The sequence below is a fragment of the Platichthys flesus genome, chromosome 12 (genome assembly GCF_949316205.1).
Source record: "Platichthys flesus chromosome 12, fPlaFle2.1, whole genome shotgun sequence".
Lineage (NCBI taxonomy): Eukaryota > Metazoa > Chordata > Actinopteri > Pleuronectiformes > Pleuronectidae > Platichthys > Platichthys flesus.
Genome location: NC_084956.1, coordinates 24,238,939 through 24,258,456, shown reverse-complemented (window position 1 = coordinate 24,258,456; position 19,518 = coordinate 24,238,939). Strand labels below are relative to the sequence as shown.

General features: G+C 44.4%; 3 protein-coding genes across 4 annotated transcripts in view; 2 read left to right on the top strand and 1 right to left on the bottom strand.

The window, feature by feature from the left end:
• The window catches only part of nvl (nuclear VCP like), a 28,780-nt gene extending 15,698 nt beyond the window's left edge, over positions 1-13,082 (bottom strand). For both annotated transcript variants that reach the window (XM_062400928.1, XM_062400930.1), the window contains exons 1-6: positions 12,960-13,082; positions 11,307-11,378; positions 10,598-10,668; positions 10,285-10,337; positions 9,917-10,007; positions 266-329 (exon numbers count right to left, since the gene is read on the bottom strand). In XM_062400928.1, coding sequence (XP_062256912.1) covers positions 266-329; positions 9,917-10,007; positions 10,285-10,337; positions 10,598-10,668; positions 11,307-11,360 — 333 coding nt within the window. In that variant the 5' untranslated portion in view covers positions 11,361-11,378; positions 12,960-13,082. The remainder of the gene's footprint in view (positions 1-265; positions 330-9,916; positions 10,008-10,284; positions 10,338-10,597; positions 10,669-11,306; positions 11,379-12,959) is intronic.
• LOC133966156 (E3 SUMO-protein ligase ZBED1-like) lies at positions 4,070-5,777 on the top strand. The gene is made up of 2 exons (XM_062400936.1): positions 4,070-4,722; positions 4,859-5,777. Exons 1-2 carry the CDS (start codon positions 4,081-4,083, stop codon positions 5,258-5,260), a joined length of 1,044 nt encoding a protein of 347 aa, XP_062256920.1. The 5' UTR covers positions 4,070-4,080; the 3' UTR covers positions 5,261-5,777.
• Positions 13,083-14,893: 1,811 nt separating the features above from the next.
• Positions 14,894-19,314, top strand: si:ch211-189a15.5 (uncharacterized). Its single transcript, XM_062401592.1, has 7 exons — positions 14,894-15,268; positions 15,739-15,848; positions 16,112-16,238; positions 16,710-16,832; positions 17,329-17,830; positions 18,435-18,713; positions 18,811-19,314. Exons 1-7 carry the CDS (start codon positions 14,930-14,932, stop codon positions 18,906-18,908), a joined length of 1,578 nt encoding a protein of 525 aa, XP_062257576.1. The 5' UTR covers positions 14,894-14,929; the 3' UTR covers positions 18,909-19,314.
• The last annotated feature ends 204 nt before the right edge of the window (positions 19,315-19,518 follow it).

The window sequence follows — 19,518 nt, the reverse complement described above, 5'->3', positions numbered from 1 at the left end:
AGTATTTTAATTGCCAAACTGTTATTTTATTCAATTGACATTAAATTAAATTAAGCAGCTTAATTATTTAGAAATTTGTTTGTGAAAGTTCTGGAACCTAACGTAGATTTAATTTCTGTAACGGTCTTTGCAGGGTTGGTGGAGCTGAGGCCCTGTTCGCACCTGACGTCTGAGGGTACAGATGTGAACACACTCAACACATGTTGAGAATACATTTGAGATTGGATTGATCCGACCACATTCAGAGGTTCACATTATATCTTACAGTGTTTTCCTGAATATGTTCAGTGTCAGACGACTCCCCTGAACTGCTGCTGCTGCTCCCCTCACTGTGAACACACACACATGTTTGTACAGCATTAGTTGTAGTTTAAAGAGACAGAATCAGCACAGGAGAAAGGAGGACTGGTTAAACACCTGAGGTCAAGGACATGAGCCGCTCTCAAACCTGCACTGAACTCCAGAGAATCTCCTGCCATTCTCCAGAGCGGCTAAGTATGAGAATGCAAAGGTCTTTCGCGGCAACTCTTCTGCCAGCTTCCTGGTAAAGCTCTGCAGAATGTCAGAGTGAGACGATGTGACAATTCAGATGAAGATCCATCGGAGGATTCACTGCGAGAGAGTGTGTTGATGACACGTCTAACACGTGACAGACACTAACATTTTCATTTTAGTGTAAGTAAAATAAAAAAAAACACCCCAAAAGAATACAAATATCTCAGGAAGTTATTAATGAAGATGTCATGAGAGCTTGGCATCGCCGGTGTCAATGTGCTGTCAACAAAAACATGTGATCTCCTCAGAGGAATTAGCACCTGCTGTGTCTTCCTGCAGCACCTGAACGATCCAGAGATCTCTCTATTGTTATGAACATGTCTGAGCAGAGATTCTCTTTCTTAGCATTCGTTTCGATGTCTCACTATGGGATACGCCCCTCGCGCGTATTCACAGAAGCACTTATTCCAATTCGCCAGCCCTGATAGGCTGGCAGTCGTGACGTCCGCGTCAAGGTGCCGCACCTTAAATAAGGTGGACGCGGCGTCACACGTCATTCAAACACCTCTTCTCGCTTCACGAACAAGCAATTTTATAATCGGCGTTGATGCTAACTAGCTGCTGTCCACAGACCGGAGCTAACACCTCCATCGCCGGACGCTAGTGGAATTAACGTCGATGCGACTGCCTTCACCATAGGTAGTTGCTTCTATTTGATTAGCTAAACGGCACCGGGAGCCTGCGGTCACCACACTGCCTGCCACCGGAGCTAGCTAAAAGCGACTATCACTCCAGATAATTCGCTCCCCTTTAGCACACCAAGCTAAATGGATCAAGCTGCAAAGCTTCCTTCCACCTCGCAACCAGGCGATGCCCATCGCCTGTGCACCTGTGGAAATAAAATATCGAGCATGGACACTCACCAGGTCTGCTCCGCGTGTCTCGGGCTGGAACATGCCCGCGCCGCTGTCAGCAACGCGAGCTCGTGCGCCGACTGCGCCCGCTTCACAGCGAAGAGTCTCCGCCGACGACTAGCACGCCAAGCTAGCATCTCTGAGAGGGACCCTATCCTTTCCAGTGCCACTACCGAGGAACCCCAACCCGGTGTGGACGAGGAGGACGCTCCCGAATCAGAGATTCGGCGCTGGGGCTCCACGCTGGATTTGCTTGACCCGCTAACGGAGCCTCCCCTCATGTTGGATTATGAGGAGGAGGATGAGTCCGACGGCGGGGATTGTCTGGTGTCGGACGGTGACGACGAGGATTATGAATCCTGCTTTGTCCCACCTTCACAGGCTCTCAGCTCTCCAAGCCCTGCAAAGGGCTCGGTTGGGACGATTACGCCCCAGCCCAGTGGCGATATGCACGATGTGTGTAAACGCGCCGCAGAGAGACTGAAGATTCCATGGCCCGCGGTCGTGGCGGAGGCCCCAAGGTCCCGCTACGAGGGGAAGAAATTACCCCAAGCAAAGAGGGCTGCGAGACAACTTCTCCCGGTGTTCCCGGAACTCCTGGAGGAAGTTACCGCCTCATGGAAACATAACCCTTACTCCAGCAAAACCACCATTCAAGGTGCGTCTTCCTTGGATATTGAGGGAATGGATAAGCATGCCATGGCCCGCATGCCTCCCATGGAGCCCCTGGTGGCAGCACACCTTCATCCACGGCTGTCAGCTGCCTCATCCAGGGCCCCCACACTTCCCACGAAAGCCGATCGCTTCCAATCTGCCATGACTGAGCGAGCTTATAAAGCAGCGGCTTTGACGGTGAGGGCTCTCAACGTCACCTCCATGTTGTCAGCTTACCAAGCGGAGCTTTTTGACGACATAGCCGACATGCCCGAAAGTTCCGCGTGGGACGAGATCACCACAATCGCGGATATCTGCCTACGCGTACAGCGATGCGCTGTACAGGCGGCAGGGAAGTGCATGTCGGTGTTGGTGTTACAAGAGAGGACGAGATGGCTGAATCTGACCAATCTGTCTGATAGAGAAAAGGAGGACATCCTGGACATGCCTATTAGGGCTGACCGATAAATCGTATTTTCATCGTCATCGCGATATGAACATGCACGGTTAACACATCGGAAAAGATGCCTGAAACGCGATGAATAAAAATCATTTTATTTACACGCGCCATGTATTCACACCCAGCATGCGAACATTTGACCTATCAGATGGAGCCCTGGATACATGCGCCATGCATTCACACCATTTGGCCAATCAGATGAAGCAACAGCTAGCCGTCGGCTAGCTGTTGCTTCATCTGAAACACACAGCTAGCCGACAGCTAGCTGCCGACTGCGAGGCTATGTAACACGATGGCGGAGAAAGGAGAGAATAGCGAGGAAAATGTGGTTGACGAAGACCTTGTGGTGAAAAAGAACTGCACTTCTGCAATTTGGAGTTATTTTGGATTCCGTAGCGACGACGTGTTACAAACACAGGTACTGTGTAAAACATGCCGAACAGCTGTGGCAACTTCCAGAGGAAACACAACAAACCTCCATCACAACCTGCAACACAACCATAAAGAACTACACGAACAATTCAAAGCTAGCCAAACCACAAAACCAAAAACGTTGAGTAGCAGCAAATCTAAAACCTTGCAACAGTCCATTTCTCAGAGTTTTGCGTGCGTGACTCCTTACGAGAAAACATCCAAACGCCACGGAGAAATAACAGAGGCCATTACTCGTTATTTGGCTAAGGACATGATGCCTATAAACACAGTGACCAAAGATGGTTTTGTGAGTCTGATAAGGAAACTGGACCGAAGATACAGCATTCCATCACGCAATTATTTTTCCCAAGTCGCCATTCCAAAAATGTACGACACATGCAGGAAGACAGTGGAATCGGAACTGGGTCAAATTGAACACTACGCCTGTACCACAGATCTTTGGTCCAGTCGAACGACAGAGCCCTACATCAGCCTCACTGTACACTTCCTGGATCAAGACTTTGAACTGAAAACGCGATGTCTACAGACAGCCTACTTCCCCGGAGAACACACTGGGGAAAACATTGCGTGTGGACTACGTGAGGCTTTGACCAGCTGGAATTTGCGGGAAGAGCAGCTAGCTTGCATCACCACCGACAACGGGTCAAACGTTGTGAAGGCCACCGAACTCAACCACTTGGTCAGACTTCAGTGTTTTGGCCACAGGCTGCATCTTGCCATCGGTAAGTGTAAATTAATACATTTGCTTTACGTGGCATTATTGTTATCTATTGCCGTCTTATTTTGTAATATTATTGTTTTATTATTGTTTTTGTTATTTATTGTTATTATTTTATATTGTTTTTTGAGAACCTCTGTGTCTATTGTTTTGTAACCTATTGATTTTGAGCTCATGCCTACAAGTTAAACTACTACTACATGCCACATAATGGTAGTCTGTCTAGTCCCTGAATCATTACTTTGTAATTACTGTAGTTAACTAGTATGTAGTCCCTGAATTATTACTTTGTAATAATTGTAGTTAATTATGCAGTCTCTGAATTATTTCTTTGTAATTATTAGAAAATTGTTAGATTTGCAGTTAGGCTACAATGATTACTGGTAGGTTTTAATATTTTTTTCATGTGTTTTCCTGTCTTTCCAGAAAATGCTGTTAAAGATGACAGCCGCATTGCCCGTGCTGCTGGGCTTTGTAAAAAATTGGTGGGACATTTCTCCCACAGCTGGAAGCAGAAGATGGCACTGAAAGAAGCACAACAGGAGCACAACCTCCCAGAGCACTCACTCATCACAGAATGCCCAACTAGGTGGGGCTCGAGGCAAAAGATGATGGAGAGGATCTTGGAGCAGCGGCAAGCCATATCTAATGTCCTCTCGGCAGACCGAAAAACACGGCATCTGGTTCCCTCCTGGCAGGACCTGGATGTACTGGAGTCTGTAAACCTGGCATTACACCCTTTGCAAGTATTTACTGATGCTCTTTCCGGGGAAAGCTATGTGAGTGTTTCATATGTGAAACCAGTCCTTCATCTCTTGAATACATCAGTTCTTGCAGAAAAGGAAGATGACACCAATTTAACCAAGACCATTAAAGTGAAAATCCTGGATTACATGAATACAAAGTATGATGACCCAGCAACACAAGAACTTCTGGACACTGCATCCTTCATGGACCCCAGGTTCAAGGTCAGCTACATCAGCAGCGAAAGAGTCCAAGACATCAAGACCAGGGTGATGTCAGAAATGAAAGAAACAGCACGGAAGGTAATTGGGTTATACATTTGACATGAGCACTGGTGGGATACAAGATGTCACATACTGTAATCAGATGGTGCATTATCTGAATGTGAATGGAACATGTGTATTTTTCTATGTATTCTTAATTGTCTCTCTGTTTTAGGAGGGAACACCTTCTGACAACACTGAGGCCCAAAGCATGGATCCACCCAGCAACAAGAAGGCAAAGCGATCATTGGGCAGTTTGCTCAAAACAAGTCCAGGCCCCACCACTTCCACCGCATCTTCCATGCAGCTGGAGCAAGCTCTTGAAGCTGAACTTAACAGCTACTTGCTGTCCCCCACCATTGACAGTGAGGCAGACCCTTTGGCTTGGTGGAAACTCCACCAGGTCACCTACTCAAAGCTAAGCAAACTAGCTCGGAGGTATCTTTGTATAGCTGCCACTAGTTCACCCTCTGAGAGGCTATTCAGCACATCAGGGAATGTGGTAACATGTCAACGTGCATGTTTGAAACCCAGCAAAGTCAACATGCTGGTTTTCTTGGCCAAGAACTTGCCCTAAAGAATAACTTGCCATAAGGGTAGATTTTTTTTTTCCTGATTGTATCTTGATTTAGTTATTTCAATTTTCCCCCGCATACTATAGATCTCTGCACCTTGTTGGGCGGAGTCGAGGGCCTTGATGATTGTAATGGGAGACATTAGTTATTTTAAATTGCCATGCCCATGTTTAATTTATATTTATTTAATTATTTAAGTTGTTTTCCCCCAGATATTTTTTTATTTCAAGAGTTCAATGGTTTTGTTCAGTTTAGAAGAAAATATTTTAAATAGAGCAGGGGAAATTAAACTTCGTTGGGTGTTCATGTTGTGCACTTTGTTCAATAAAAGTTAAATAAAATAATTTATTTCATTTCTTTATTCAGTGGGCATAGGCTATTCAATGTTTGGGGTCTATGTTAGCAGTGTACCTATTATAGCAGAAAGACAGGAACTGTATAGCTAATATGCACACTTCAATATTTGTTTATTTATCGCAAGTCATATCTCATCGCAATATTGAACAATGGTATCGCACATCGCAGATTTTCCTCATATCGTGCAGGCCTAATGCCTGTTGTCCCCGAGGGTGTCTTCGGCTCCGCCCTCGCCTCAATGCAAAAGCGCTGTGAGGCGAAGAAAAAGGAGGATGAGGCGCTACAGCTCTGCCTTCCGAGGAAAGCACCTGCCGCGGCGCCTCCGCCCCCCCGGCAGACTTTCGCTCAGGTTGCCTCTAGGAGCGCCGCTCCTGCTTTCCGCATCTCGAAGCGCCCCAGGGCTCAACCGGGTGCGAACACCAACGGCCCCCCGGAAACGAAGCCCGCTTGGCCGAGAAAGCCCTTCTATTCCCCGTCAACCCAGGCTGCTCAACCGGGTCCGTCGACCAGTCAGCAGGCCAGGCGGAAGAAGAAGGCGACTTAGCGGTCAACCCCACCGCGAGCGGAGCTGCCACCCGTTCCCTGTTCACTGGCAGCCCAGCTATCACGTGTGTTAGGGAAGAAATTACCCAGTGCCACCCATCCCTCTCGGCGACGCGTGGGCCCAGAGCTCAGTTTGTGCGTCCCAGTAAAGAGGCGAAAAGACATGTTTCAGATGCGGGATTGTTCAACGCCACATCAATGTCTCACAAGCACGCACACAGGGTTTGTGTTAATAAAAGGTTTTCCACTGACGTATCCAGGCTCACAGCCAAGGGCGCAGGGTTGCAGAATCATAAAAACACAAAAACAAAACCAACGAAACACAGAGGTGCAGAGCACACTGTTGTTCCCCATAACACCACAAGGGGGAAGCAGCGTCCCACCTGTGGTGAAACATCCCGTTCCGCTCGCTCCGAGCCTATCAGACAGCGCATGCGCAGTGATCTTCGGAAGTGCGCAGCTGGTACGGGCCCCCAAAGATCGTCTGTGTCAGACAGAGCTTCACTCCCCCCTAACTTTGAGGCTAGAGAGTTGGAAAGCATGCACAGCGTCAGAATGGGTATTGAGAACACTGGCCAAAGGCTACAGGCTTCAATTCGCCACAATGCCCCCCCGTTTTCCCGGCCTCATCGCTTCCCGTGCGCAGGGAGAGTCGGCCCGGGTGTTACGGGAAGAAATATCAGCTCTATTAAACAAAAGAGCCATACGAATAGTGCCACACAGGCAGGGACTGGAGGGTTTCTATTCGAGGTATTTCCTGGTCCCAAAGAAAGGGGGAACCTCATTACGTCCCATCCTGGACCTTCGCATTTTGAACTCGTATCTCAGGAGATACAAGTTTCGCATGCTGACACACTCAACGCTGATACGTTTGATCCGACCGGGGGACTGGTTCACATCAATCGATCTGAAAGACGCGTATTTTCACATTCCCATTTATCCTCCGCACAGGAAATATCTGAGGTTCGCTTTTCAGGGCACAGTGTACGAGTATCTGGTACTCCCATTTGGCCTGTCACTGAGCCCGAGGGTGTTTGTGAAATGTGTCGACGCCGCTATAGCTCCCCTCAGGGAGCGGGGTATACGCGTGGCCACTTATCTGGACGACTGGCTGCTGCTGGCGCGCTCAGAGCAAGAGGCTGCGGCGCACACGAGCATTGTACTGACTCACCTGGCCGATCTCGGTTTTGTGGTGAACAGGGAAAAGAATGTGTTAACGCCGAGACAGGAAATTGCCTTTCTGGGTCTCACGTTAAATTCACTGACCTACACGGCTCGCCTGTCAGCCGAGAGAGTGCGCACTTTCAGGTCCACTCTCTCTCATTTTGCCATAACACGTCGGGTCACATACGGACTGTGCCTCAAGTTATTGGGACTGATGGCCTCAACAATATTGGTGGTGAGGCTGGGCAGGCTGTACATGAGATTTTCAGCGCTGGGTGGCTTCTCTCAGACTGGATCCTGTGCGCCACAGACGCCGCAGTGTAACGGCTTGCGCGTCGTGCGTCCTCGCGCTGCTACCATGGCAACGCCCGTCTATGTTGACAGCGGGGGTGAGCATGGGCGCAATATCTGCCAGAAAAGTGATCGCAACGGACGCCAGTCTGTCAGGCTGGGGCGGTGTGTTCGAGGGCAGATCCGCGAATGGGATGTGGAGCACAGATCTCAAACATGCCCATATAAATTATCTGGAGTTGATGGCAGTGTTTCTGACGCTGAAACATTTTCTGCCGTTCCTCCAGGGACATCATGTGTTAGTGAGGACGGACAATACGACCACGGTGGCGTATATCAATCGTCAGGGGGGTCTACGTTCTCTACAGTTACACACTCTTGCACGCAGACTGATATTGTGGAGCGAGGAGCATCTCCTCTCAGTGAGAGCGACTCACGTTCCCGGAATTCAGAATGTGGGTGCGGACCTTTTGTCCAGGGGAAATCCTCTCTACGCGGAGTGGAAACTTCACCCGGCTGTAGTAGCTCAGATTTGGTCACATTTCGGCCGCGCAACAGTGGATCTGTTTGCGTCGAGGGGAAACACACAGTGCCCACTGTTCTTCTCCCTGCACGACCAGAGCGCACCGCTGGGGCTGGATGCGTTCGCTCACGAGTGGCCGCGCGTCCCGCTTTACGCTTTTCCACCTCTGGCTCTGATTCCCCCGACACTGCTCACGGTGCGGGAGAATCGTCTGTCAGTAATTTTGATCGCTCCTCACTGGCCGTCCATGCACTGGCTGGCGGAAGTGAGACAGCTCCTCCACGGTCACCCATGGCCTCTCCCGCTGCGCAGGGACCTGCTCTCCCAGGCGCGCGGACAGATATTTCACCCTCACCCGGAGCGCCTCGCCCTGTGGGCTTGGCCCGTGAGTGGTTTAATCTGAGCCTGACTGGATTATCAAATAATGTTGTAATTCAGAATGCCAGAGCATCATCCACTAGGTCTCTTTATGACTGTAAGTGGAGGTTGTTTGAGGATTGGTGTGCTAAGGCACAGGGAATCCCTTTTCAATGTCCAGTTGGTACAGTCCTGTCCTTCCTGCAGGACTTGATTGATCAAAAGAGGGCATTTTCTACTGTCAAAGTTTACTTGGCAGCTATTTCTGCTTGCCATGTTGGATTTGATGGAAAACCAGTGGGTCAACATCCTCTGGTTTGTCGTTTTATGAAGGGTGCACGGAGGTTGCTGCCCATCTCTAAGACTATGTCACCATCATGGGATCTAGCAGTGTGGTGCTTGGAGCCCTCTCTAGTCATCCTTTTGAACCATTGGATAACGTGGACATGAAAACGTTATCCTTGAAGGTGGCTCTGTTATTGGCTTTGGCTACAGCTAAACGTGTAAGTGATATTCACGCTTTGTCTGTAAATCCAGCATGTATGCGGTTCACCCCAGGGAACCTTGGGGTGACGCTGAGACCGAATCCTGCATTTGTTCCAAAGGTTGTTAAACCATGCTCCCCAGTGGAACTGTCAGCTTTTGTGCCACCTCCCTATGGTTCTGCAGAACAGCAGCGGTTACACATGCTGTGCCCTGTCCGTGCCTTACACACATATGTGGAAAGGACGAGGAGCTTTAGAAAAGGGGATCAGTTGTTTGTGTCCTGGGCTAAGCCCCACTGGGGCAAACCTGTCACCAAACAAAGACTTTCTCACTGGATAGTGGATGCCATTGCATTGGCCTACTCCAGCTCAGGCCTTCAGGTTCCGTGGGCTCCAATGTGGATCTCACTTTTAAGTGAGGGGGGGGGCTGGTGGTCAGTCACCGAGATAAGCTTGTCTGGCAATACGGGAGTCTCCATATCCCATAATGAGACATCGAAACGAATGCTAAGAAAGAGAACTTTAGGTTACTTTCGTAACCCCGGTTCTCTGAGTAGCATGAGTGAGATGTCTCACCAGACCGCCCTTCTTGCTACTGGGGTGAAGCGAGAAGAGGTGTGCTTGTTTTGAATGACGTGTGACGCCGCGTCCACCTTATTTAAGGTGCGGCACCTTGACGCGGACGTCACGACTGCCAGCCTATCAGGGCTGGCGAATTGGAATAAGTGCTTCTGTGAATACGCGCGAGGGGCGTATCCCATAGTGTGACATCTCACTCATGCTACTCAGAGAACCGGGGTTACGAAAGTAACCTAAAGATCTCTTCCTTTGTTGTTCATGTGTGAAAGGCAAACTCCAGAGAAAATACCACCCCAAGTGTGTGGACATTCTCTGGAGTAAATGCCTGAAAACAGCTACAGTTTTGACTTTTGCTTTACCCATTGTCTTTGTGGCTGTGCTTGGCTCTCTTAGCCAAGTGCTTGCTCTCCAGATAATTCAGCCCAGATTCCTTCATGATAGCTTCATAAACTAGGAGAGATAGATGGAAAAGACAGATCGGATCACTACACATTATGCAAAAGAAGAGATTGATCATAAAACAGCAAGGGACTGGTCTATACAGAGAGCAGCAGAGACCATGTGTCTCATTATTTGTTTTCTTTGTGTAACAGAATATTTCTTCAATGTTGACATAAGGTATTATCTCTTGTAATCACATGATGAATATTTTATTATGATTAAAAAACTAAGACCTGCCTTACTATTCTTTCCACTGTGAACTTACAGTTTATAAGGAGCCTCTTACCTTTCTCTACTTGAATCCTGAAAGCTGTCTTGTTTCTTCTGCCATACTCCATTCTGCAATAAAGACATCATAGTATCGTTAGCACCAAAATTACATTCACATCATTAGAAACTAACTGAATTCACAAGAGGTGTACAGTGGTGACTTTATTCTTCTTTTGGGCTGTATAGTTTGGTAGGCATAAATTTCGCCAGATGCATGTCAATGGAGGTAGAAGTGTTGGTGATGATTAAATGGATCTTTTCCTGACTAGAAAAATGGTTAGTGTCAAACAGATAAAGGTTAGTTTTGGTAAGTGTTCTGCAGAACTTGCCTGTGTAACTTCTGAAGGTCGAGGGCCATGGCTGAAAGGTCCACATATTCACGGTTGCTGGATGCCATATACTGAAAGCACAGAGCATCATAAACTGGGTCAATATGACAGACTGATATCAAATATTTCGCAGCCACTTTACAAGGGTGCCATACAGAAGGAAGAGGCTTGAGCCCTCCTGCACACGGCGCAGGTTTGGGTCCAACCGGGCCCTTTTCTGCATGTCTTGCCCACTTCATGCTTACACTGTCTTATTAATACAGACAAAAATTAAAAGATTCAGACTCTTCATAACTCTCTGTCTCTGGTCCCTCTGATCAGCATCACAGACCGTTTTATTGTGTTTCACAGTAAATACTGGGTTTTTCCTTCTCATTTTTTTTAGTTCATGTACACATTTGTACCAGTTAATGTATGAGATTTATTTAACTCTTCCTGTTGATGCATTGGTATGCTGTAAAGTCTGATGACAGAGCTTCTCCATTCAGACATCACCATGATGAAAGCTCACCTTGGAAGACAAATAATAGCTTGGTCTTGTTATCCACTATACAATTGCAATGAGAAAAGAACAGTTTTTGATGTGCTCTAAAAAACTGATGATCAGGTGTGTGTGTGTGCTTATTTGCTTTTACTAAACTCAGATAACATAAACATTTCTATCTATATTCAACATAGAGCTGTAGGATAGTGAAGAGATCAACTTTACCTGCTCCACTCTCTGTCTGAGCCGACTGTCGAGCCCGACACCTCTGTTCTTCATGTCTGTGCTTCTTTCAGTCTGCAGGACACACATTCACAACACATCATGAGCTCTACTGTAAAGTACTACTTCACAAAACTGCTGCTGGTTCCATCTGCAAACAGTTTAATTGCAGAATAGTGAATGATCACTCTCACATATGTGGCGGGTCAGTTCTTAATAAAGTTTTATACTTTTAGCAGTGTCATTTTCCCTGCTCGGGATGTGTTAATTAACCTGACAGGACGGCAACTCCCATAGGCTGCGGGGAGGCGGAGGAGTTTATTTAGGGACACCTTAGCACTCTCCCTCGTCCTCTCTCTCTCCCCACTGCCGGTCCTGTGGGTGTGTGTGGGAGGTTAGCGTGAGCGCACCACGTGTGGTCGAAATTGTTTGTCGCGGTAAGTTGCTGGAAGTTATATAATGTTAAAGGAGATCACAGAGAAAGTGTCCGCAAATAGTAACTGAAGTGTGTGCGACGGTGTCGGCATCGCCGTGGATGCATGCTGTCCCTGCTTTATTTTAATGAATTAAAAGGTATGAGATAAGGATGCGTTTTATGTTTGTAAATGTTTTTAAATATTATAAATGTATTTAAATTGTGTGACCTAACTATAACATGTTTGTTTTATAGGGCTGCCTCCAGCAAAATAGTTACGGTCACTGTTTTTTCCCACTTTAGATTTCATTTAGATTATTTGGTTTGATTATTTGTTTCTTTCTGTTATTTTGTTTGTTCTATGGCAAGGTGCAATATATATGGTTGACTGGGACAGTGCAATTCAGTGGTAGTGACTTGAATAGTGGTGAATTATTTGCTCCATAAAGTAGAGGCCCTCTTTTGTCATTTTGTTGTTGTATATCATTTGCAGTGATTTTCTTAAAGTGTGTTGTGTTTGGTTTTTAATGCATGATATTTGAGCATTGTACAATTGGGTCTGGAGCCTCTAATTTCTCTCTTTTTTTAAGCTTTCATTTATATCAAGTCCAGGCCAGCCTTTCCAACCTTTGCACATGTCACTTTACTGTTTGAGCAGTCTGTTTTAAATCATCATCTATTAAATACATTGTATTTTGTTTTTATATCTCAGCCTCCAATCCCGTCTTATTCTGGATACTTGTTGAACCAAATTGACATTAACTGTCATCTCTGAACCATTTTAATCACTTCACATACAACTGCACAACAGCCCAATGCAGAGAATAAAATGATTAATTATCTGAAATAAAATGATTAATTATCTCACAATCATCAAGTCTGATATGAGAGTCCTTTATCATCATGCAATAATACAGTTTTAGTATTCATTGTAGTAAAACAGCATTAAAAAACTACAAAACACTCAATCAGGAGAGCGCAGCGAATCCTCACAGATTAATAAAATCTGAATTTTTGTATAGTAGGTTTCAAATCACTTTTTTTTTTTACCGACTTTGTCTTGGTGTTTTCTTTTCACAGTGTGATGATGTGATAAAACACACACGCACACACACACACACATAGACGAGGTGAGACAGAGAGACACACACACGTAGACAGAGGGTGCGACAGGGAGAGAGACACACAAAGACATAGAGAGGAGGGATGCTCAGAGAGAGAGAGGGGGGGGGGGTGCTTACCTCAACACCACCGTCACCTGCGTCCACAACTTCTGTGTTAAACTTTGAAAACAGTTCAGTCTCCGACAACGTGACTGCAAACTTACACACCGCTTAACCCGGAAAGGAAAAATAGTGTATCCGGTGGAGGATTTTCAAATTAAAACACTGTCTGTGGCCGTGGACCTACAAGCACAACATCAGCGCAGAGGCGACGAACACACGATTCATCCATGACGTCCTGTGTCAGTCACACATCCACAATTACGATCTTTGAGCCCTAATTAATTATGATATTATTTCACAATAATAGAATCATAATAATAAATTCAAACTCATTACTTTCAATACGTCAAAATGTCTGACTGAATTGTTTGTCTAGTTTTCTTCTTATATAGTTCTGAACAATTTCTCCAAACATTGTGGTGTACATATAGAGATAAAACAAATAACTAATTCTAATTTTCAGGCCAACTTCTCTAATAACGGAGAGGAGCCTTTTACAGACTACACTTACCTTATGTTGGGCATTTAAGCACAAATAATTTTTCAGTTGCCCCTTTAGGTAAGGGTTTATTCTTATAAAATAATAAAAAACAGGTGCTGCTGCCTGAATCACTCATCATAGTCCAATAGAACAGGTTATTTCTGTTAGATTACTTTTTAAATGTATTTATGCAGTTTTAACCTGACAAAGACAAGAGGGCTGCTTGCTATAAATGAAAAGATCTAACAGATAAGACATTATGTTTTGGAGTGAGTGAGCTTAAAACTGATTTGTCTATTTTACAATTTAAAATGTAATGACTATATTTCAATTTGTAGTAAATTAAAATGCAGTATCCAGACTTGATTATTGTAATACCTTATCATCCTCTCGAGTCGAATCATCTCAAAGTTTCAGTCTTGGATATTGACTGCTACGATTTGGAGTAGGCTTAAAATCTTCTGTTTGGTATAGCTTATAGTTAGAGCTGGTTCCTGTCTGTCTCGCTTCTGCTGCTATAGGCCTAGATTGTCCAGGGACATATAATGCCACATGGATGTGTCCCTGGACTAGCCCGGTGGACTAGTACCAGAATAATTGGACTATGGGCATAAAGTTATGGACATCGGACTGGAAGGTCGCTGGTTCAATTCCTTGTGGTGACAATACAACATACCTGCCAGGACAACACCCGGATCTGTTCCAAAGTCCAAAGAGCACTCTCCCTACCCCCACTGTCTAAGTGGCCCTGAGGAAGGCACCTTACTCCCCCAACACCTGCCCCCTGGGCGCATGGCTGCCCACTGCTCTGTGTGTCCTGTGATGTTCAGAAGCAGAAGACAAATTTCCCTACTCTGCATATTGTGTTTGGGATCAATACATTTATCTTATCTTATTGTTTGGATATCACCTACGGCTGAATGGGGAATTGTGATTTGTGGAGACAAATTGTGATTTGTCTCCACAAGCTGTTTGATATAGCTTATAGTTAGAGCTGGTTCCTGTCTGTCTCGCTTCTGCTGCTATAGGCCTAGATTGTCCAGGGACATATAATGCCACATGGATGTGTCCCTGGACTAGCCCGGTGGACTAGTGGCAGAATAATTGGACTATGGGCATAAAGTTATGGACATCGGACTGGAAGGTCGCTGGTTTGATTCTTCATGGTGACAATACAAAATACCTAGTTGTATTGTATAGCCTACAAATTTCACTTGTAGGCTATACAAATTTCATTGTAGGCTATACAAATGAAATTTGATTGATTGATTGAAGAAAAGTTTATATTCTCAGACTCATCTCAGTTAATGCATGATAAGCTCAGTTATCTAAGGGTTTACTAAATTCACTTCAGTGAACCAAGTCTTTTCTCTCACTTCCATTTCCTCATCAGGTTGTTTGACAACCTGTACTTCCTCATTCTCTCTCTCTCTCTCTCTCTCTCTCTCTCTCTCTCTCTCTCTCTCTCTCTCTCTCTCTCTCTCTCTGTGTCTGTGTGGAAGTAATGCAGGACGGCAAAGGAGCAGGAGAACAGGCCGAGGCTTCTCGCCCGGAGCTTTATGAGGATTATTTGAAGTGTTTCAGTGACTGGTTTCCTGGGGATCAGCCGCACCATGATGTTCAGCTGCGGAAGAAGCTGGCTCAATATTTGCTCAGGGAACCGACGCCTCCAGGTACTTTCACTGTGTTCCCGTTCTACCAGGCTGTGGCCGAGGCATGTGACCCTGTTAACACAAACTGCAGGAAACACCTTATGGCCTTCATCAGAGCCACCGAGCTGCTGGAGACCGTCTGTGTCAACCTGTTCCTGCAACCCTGGAGGAAGGAATTCAAGACACTGAAGGTAGAGGCTTTATCCTTCTTTCTTTCTTTCTGTCTTTCTGTCTTTCTTTCTTTCTTTCTTTCTTTCTTTCTTTCTTTCTTTCTGTCTCTTATTATCTAATAGTATGTTGTGCTATAAAATGTTTGTTAGATTAAAGTTGTACCATAGTGGTTATATTAAAACCCATTCTATACTATAGACAAGCTACCTTGGGCTAATACCTTTTGAGAAAATTGATGATCAGATGATCAGATGGAAAGCTGGATATCATCCAACTATGTTTTTCTTTTGTAATTAAACTTTGGTGATGTTTCCAGATAGTTTGATGTAATATCAGTCTTTCCTTTTCCAGCACTATGAAGCAAGATGTCATTCTATAGATGTAGTTTTCCGTGGAATATATGATATATCCGAGATAATTCCTTAATGACCAATTGCAAATAATTAAGACAATCTCATAATATATGTAACTGTGTCTGTGTCTCTTTTAGACTTTCACTGGTCCATTTGTTTACTGTCTTCTACCAGTTCTCAGCAGTTCTACCATTCAGTCAGTACTGGCTTCTATAGGCTACCTGCCTCACTCTGACAGCCCACAAAGGTATGACCAGGGAAAAGAATCAGGACAAGAGTAGCACATATTTCTCCAAGCCTGAAGAAACATACCCCATACACATATGTTTACTTAGACACGGGGTAATAGGCTGAACTTTATACATAAATGTCTTCGCAAAGAATCTCAATGTGTCACCAAAGAATTAGCGTTTCAGGTGACTTTGATGGCAACAGGCAAACGGAACCTGGGGGCCATACATTGAATCTGCCCTGATTTTGTTTTCCTTTTTACTGTTTGATGGATGTCAGTGAGTTCAGACTCTGTGAGGATGCTAACCCAGACAGAGCTATACTGGTGGGCTTCGAACTTCTGCTGGCCCGGTTGGAGTGTTACCACCTCCTGGAGGTCCTGGATAAGGATCAGCTAGGACCAAAGGTAGGATCATTACTGAAGCATTTTTCATATTTTCCATATTATTATACATTACAATTACAATTATTAGAATTCGGCTTTATTTAATGTAACAGTGGGAATTAAGTAATATTCGGATGTATCCAATCCAAGAGATGCACTTTTCTTTCTGCCAAATTTTCAAAATCCTTTGCAATGCGGCTTTTAACAGGATGAAAACAGTAAGATGCATAATGTGGAGACAAACTATGAATTAATAATTAAACACAATAAAAGAAAGTCAAAGGATGAATATAGTCACAGGCTGAATTAAGCAGAATCCATCTATGACAGCAGTTGGCTCTCAGAAAAGGAATGGATTGAAAAAAAGATACGAAGAAATGTATATGCTCATTATATTGAATATTATATTGACCTATAGTGTGAATGTAGCTCATTACCATGTAATTTAAACATAGTTACACTACATATGACAGTTGTGATCCCACGTTGCAGGAGTGGCTGGAGGTTCTCCAGAGGAGAGCTGGGCCTACAAAAGTGGAAGAAGCCCCAGGAAAGGAGAGAAAAATAGGGCCAAAGGAGGAGGAGAAGGAGAAAGACAAAGGAGACAGTAAAGAGGTAGGGCAGAGCGCAGAGAACTGGTTACAATGAAAGAAACAATGAATGGAGACAATGAAAGAAAGAGAAAGAGCCTACAGAGACCAACAGAGAAATCAATACAAATATGAATGTGCTTTTAATGCTGTGTATAGTCATACTTTTTTCTTTACAGTTGAACGATGGGTTTGTGAGGCTAATAACAGGACTTTTATATTATACATACCGTTAGCAGGCTGACTTCATGTAATATCCTGTCAAGTAACATGCTCAATTATACAGTTTTTACAGTATTTCTGCCACATACTGTAAAAAATAAGCAGGTGCATAAAACATAAAAAAAGGGGGACAAAATTATGGTTGATATCAGTTGAGGATGATGAAATAAAAAATATTATACAATTAGCTGTCAAATATATCAGAAATTACACTATCAATGCACAAAACACAGGGTGGCATGACTGGCTGCCAGGTTAACAAACACACAGCTGCAGTCTCTGGTGTTTTAACTTTTCAGGTACTTCTGTATTCAGTCCCCGGGCCTGGAGAGGGAGTCAGGTGCACTCCTCGACGCATTCCCATTGCAGACCAGTTCATTATGGAGATGCAGAGAACTTACCCTGATCTGGCCTTCAGAGGTCGTCCTCTGGTACCAGACAAACCACACCGAGCAAAAAGGATCCGAAGCAGCAGTAAAGATATTCATACTGCCAGTGGTCATTGCAGTGATAACAGTAAAGCTTCTGAGATCCCCAAAAGACACGTTATCAAAAACATCAAAGCTACTTCTAAGATTATCTGCAGTAAAATTGATGGAAGCAAAGCTGATAAAATGTTGGGTGATGAAGGAAGAAGTAGTGGTTTATATGATAACACCCCTGGATACACCACCCGCAGCAGCTGCAGAGACACTGATGGAGACAGGGTGGATGTTGAGCTCAGTGGGCCTCAAGCCATTTCCCTTCAAATGGGCCTGAAGCCTGGATTGACTCCGCCCACAGTAGCTCCCTCCGCAGCAGGTAACACACACACACTCACACACAGCTAATAATACTTTAATAATTAGTATTATTAAAACATTTCTAAGTGACCCTGTGTAATGAAAACTCCCCCCTTTTAATCCTATTGTTGTGCATAGTGCTTAAAAGTGATACCATCGAATGGTGTCCCTTTAGGCATTCAATAAATTAAAATAAAATATAAAACATTAATATTTAAAGTATTCATATTCGATCATAACTTTAGTTGGTTAAAGTTCTCGCGGGGCACCACCCTTCAAAGAAGGGAAAAGATAGCCAATTTATTGATTAAGATCAATCTCATTTAGATCTAGCTCAATTAGAAATCTCAATATTTACTATTAAAGATTATATATATAAAAAAGGCAAAATACCATAACATGTCTATGTACAAAACGTCTAATTGGCTAGTTGGCTTAAATTCTATAATATGATATATGCAATTTTATTAGAATTGATTAGCAAACACTTTAAGGATAAAACAGCCTAACAGGAATGTCTGTTTTTGTACAAAAACAGACATTCCTTGCAAGATACTTGCTTCTAGCTGTACTGGAAATAAATCACACCCTGCAGTTTTCATAGGAAACTCTGATTCTCACAGGCATACCAAAAAAAAGACTGTCTATACCAGCTCTTCCCTCTCTGAGCTCTATGGACGAGGACTGGGAGCTGAGGGGGCTGGCAGAGAGGATGAAGGACCAGCTCCATGTCCAGGAAACCAACGAGGAGGTGAATAGAAAAGAAGAAAACAAGAGAGGAGAGAACACAAATAAAGAAAGGAGGGAGAATGAAAGAAAGATCAGCACAGAGGGAGAGGTGGAGGAGCAGATACTCATGAAACCAGTGGTGGAGACAGGTCCAGCACTGACCTATGATGCAGGTAAAAGCAACAGATTCTCTCAGCCTGGTACTGCATGGATGAAAGAGCAGAAGCGGCCCACCGTTTGTAACCACTCACCCTTGTCACTTCCTTAAAGGTGGAGGCAGCACAGAAGGACAAGAAAAAGAAATAGAAGAAGTGGAATTCAGTGAAGGAGAGGAGGAGCAGCTGGGTCAGAATTTTGTCTTTGTCTAGGTGTCAGAAAAGGTAATAACCGCTCAAGAAAAATTTACATATTTGTTGTTTTTTTTACAAAATCTGCTCTGCCCACTCTCAGGACTTTCCTTAGCTGCTTTTGGTGCAAGTGTTAGATAAGAGGCTTCACCAGTAGACACTCAGACTTGGCTCTTCAATCCTGTCAATGTACATTGTGATTTTGTTGATGTGCTCTGTAACACGTGACACGTTTTGCACTTCTGTGCATACTGGGAGAGGGATCCCACACATGCTTCTCTCTGAGGCGTTTGTTCTCCTGATAAAATGTTTTTCTGGTAGTTTTTCCTAACTCTTGTTGAGGTTTAAGAACAGAGAATATTATCCCTATGATACAAATTGTGATTTGTGAATATGGGCTATACAAATAAAATTTGATTGATGATTATTCCATCTTGAGTGTTCTTACTGCTCTTTATCCTCCAGACAAACAGGGTAGAGATCCTGATCCGTGTTTTCACTACTCATTAGAAAACCAAAGATACAGAAATGTGAATTGAAAGAAACTCCACAACTTTCCAGATTTTTAATGAGTTGTAGGAACCTCAAACAAATCAATTATCCATTTATTCATAACCTGTACATCATAAAG

What these genes read in the sequence shown, in the direction of transcription:
- LOC133966156 (XM_062400936.1), top strand. Translation starts at nt 4,081, where the DNA reads ATGTGTTTTCCTGTCTTTCCAGAAAATGCTGTTAAAGATGACAGCCGC. An exon ending in TGAAAGAAACAGCACGGAAG is followed by an intron (nt 4,723 to 4,858) that starts GTAATTGGGTTA and finishes TCTCTGTTTTAG; the next exon opens with GAGGGAACACCTTCTGACAA.
- si:ch211-189a15.5 (XM_062401592.1), top strand. Translation starts at nt 14,930, where the DNA reads ATGCAGGACGGCAAAGGAGCAGGAGAACAGGCCGAGGCTTCTCGCCCG. An exon ending in ACAAAGGAGACAGTAAAGAG is followed by an intron (nt 16,833 to 17,328) that starts GTAGGGCAGAGC and finishes TTAACTTTTCAG; the next exon opens with GTACTTCTGTATTCAGTCCC. An exon ending in AGTAGCTCCCTCCGCAGCAG is followed by an intron (nt 17,831 to 18,434) that starts GTAACACACACA and finishes TGATTCTCACAG; the next exon opens with GCATACCAAAAAAAAGACTG.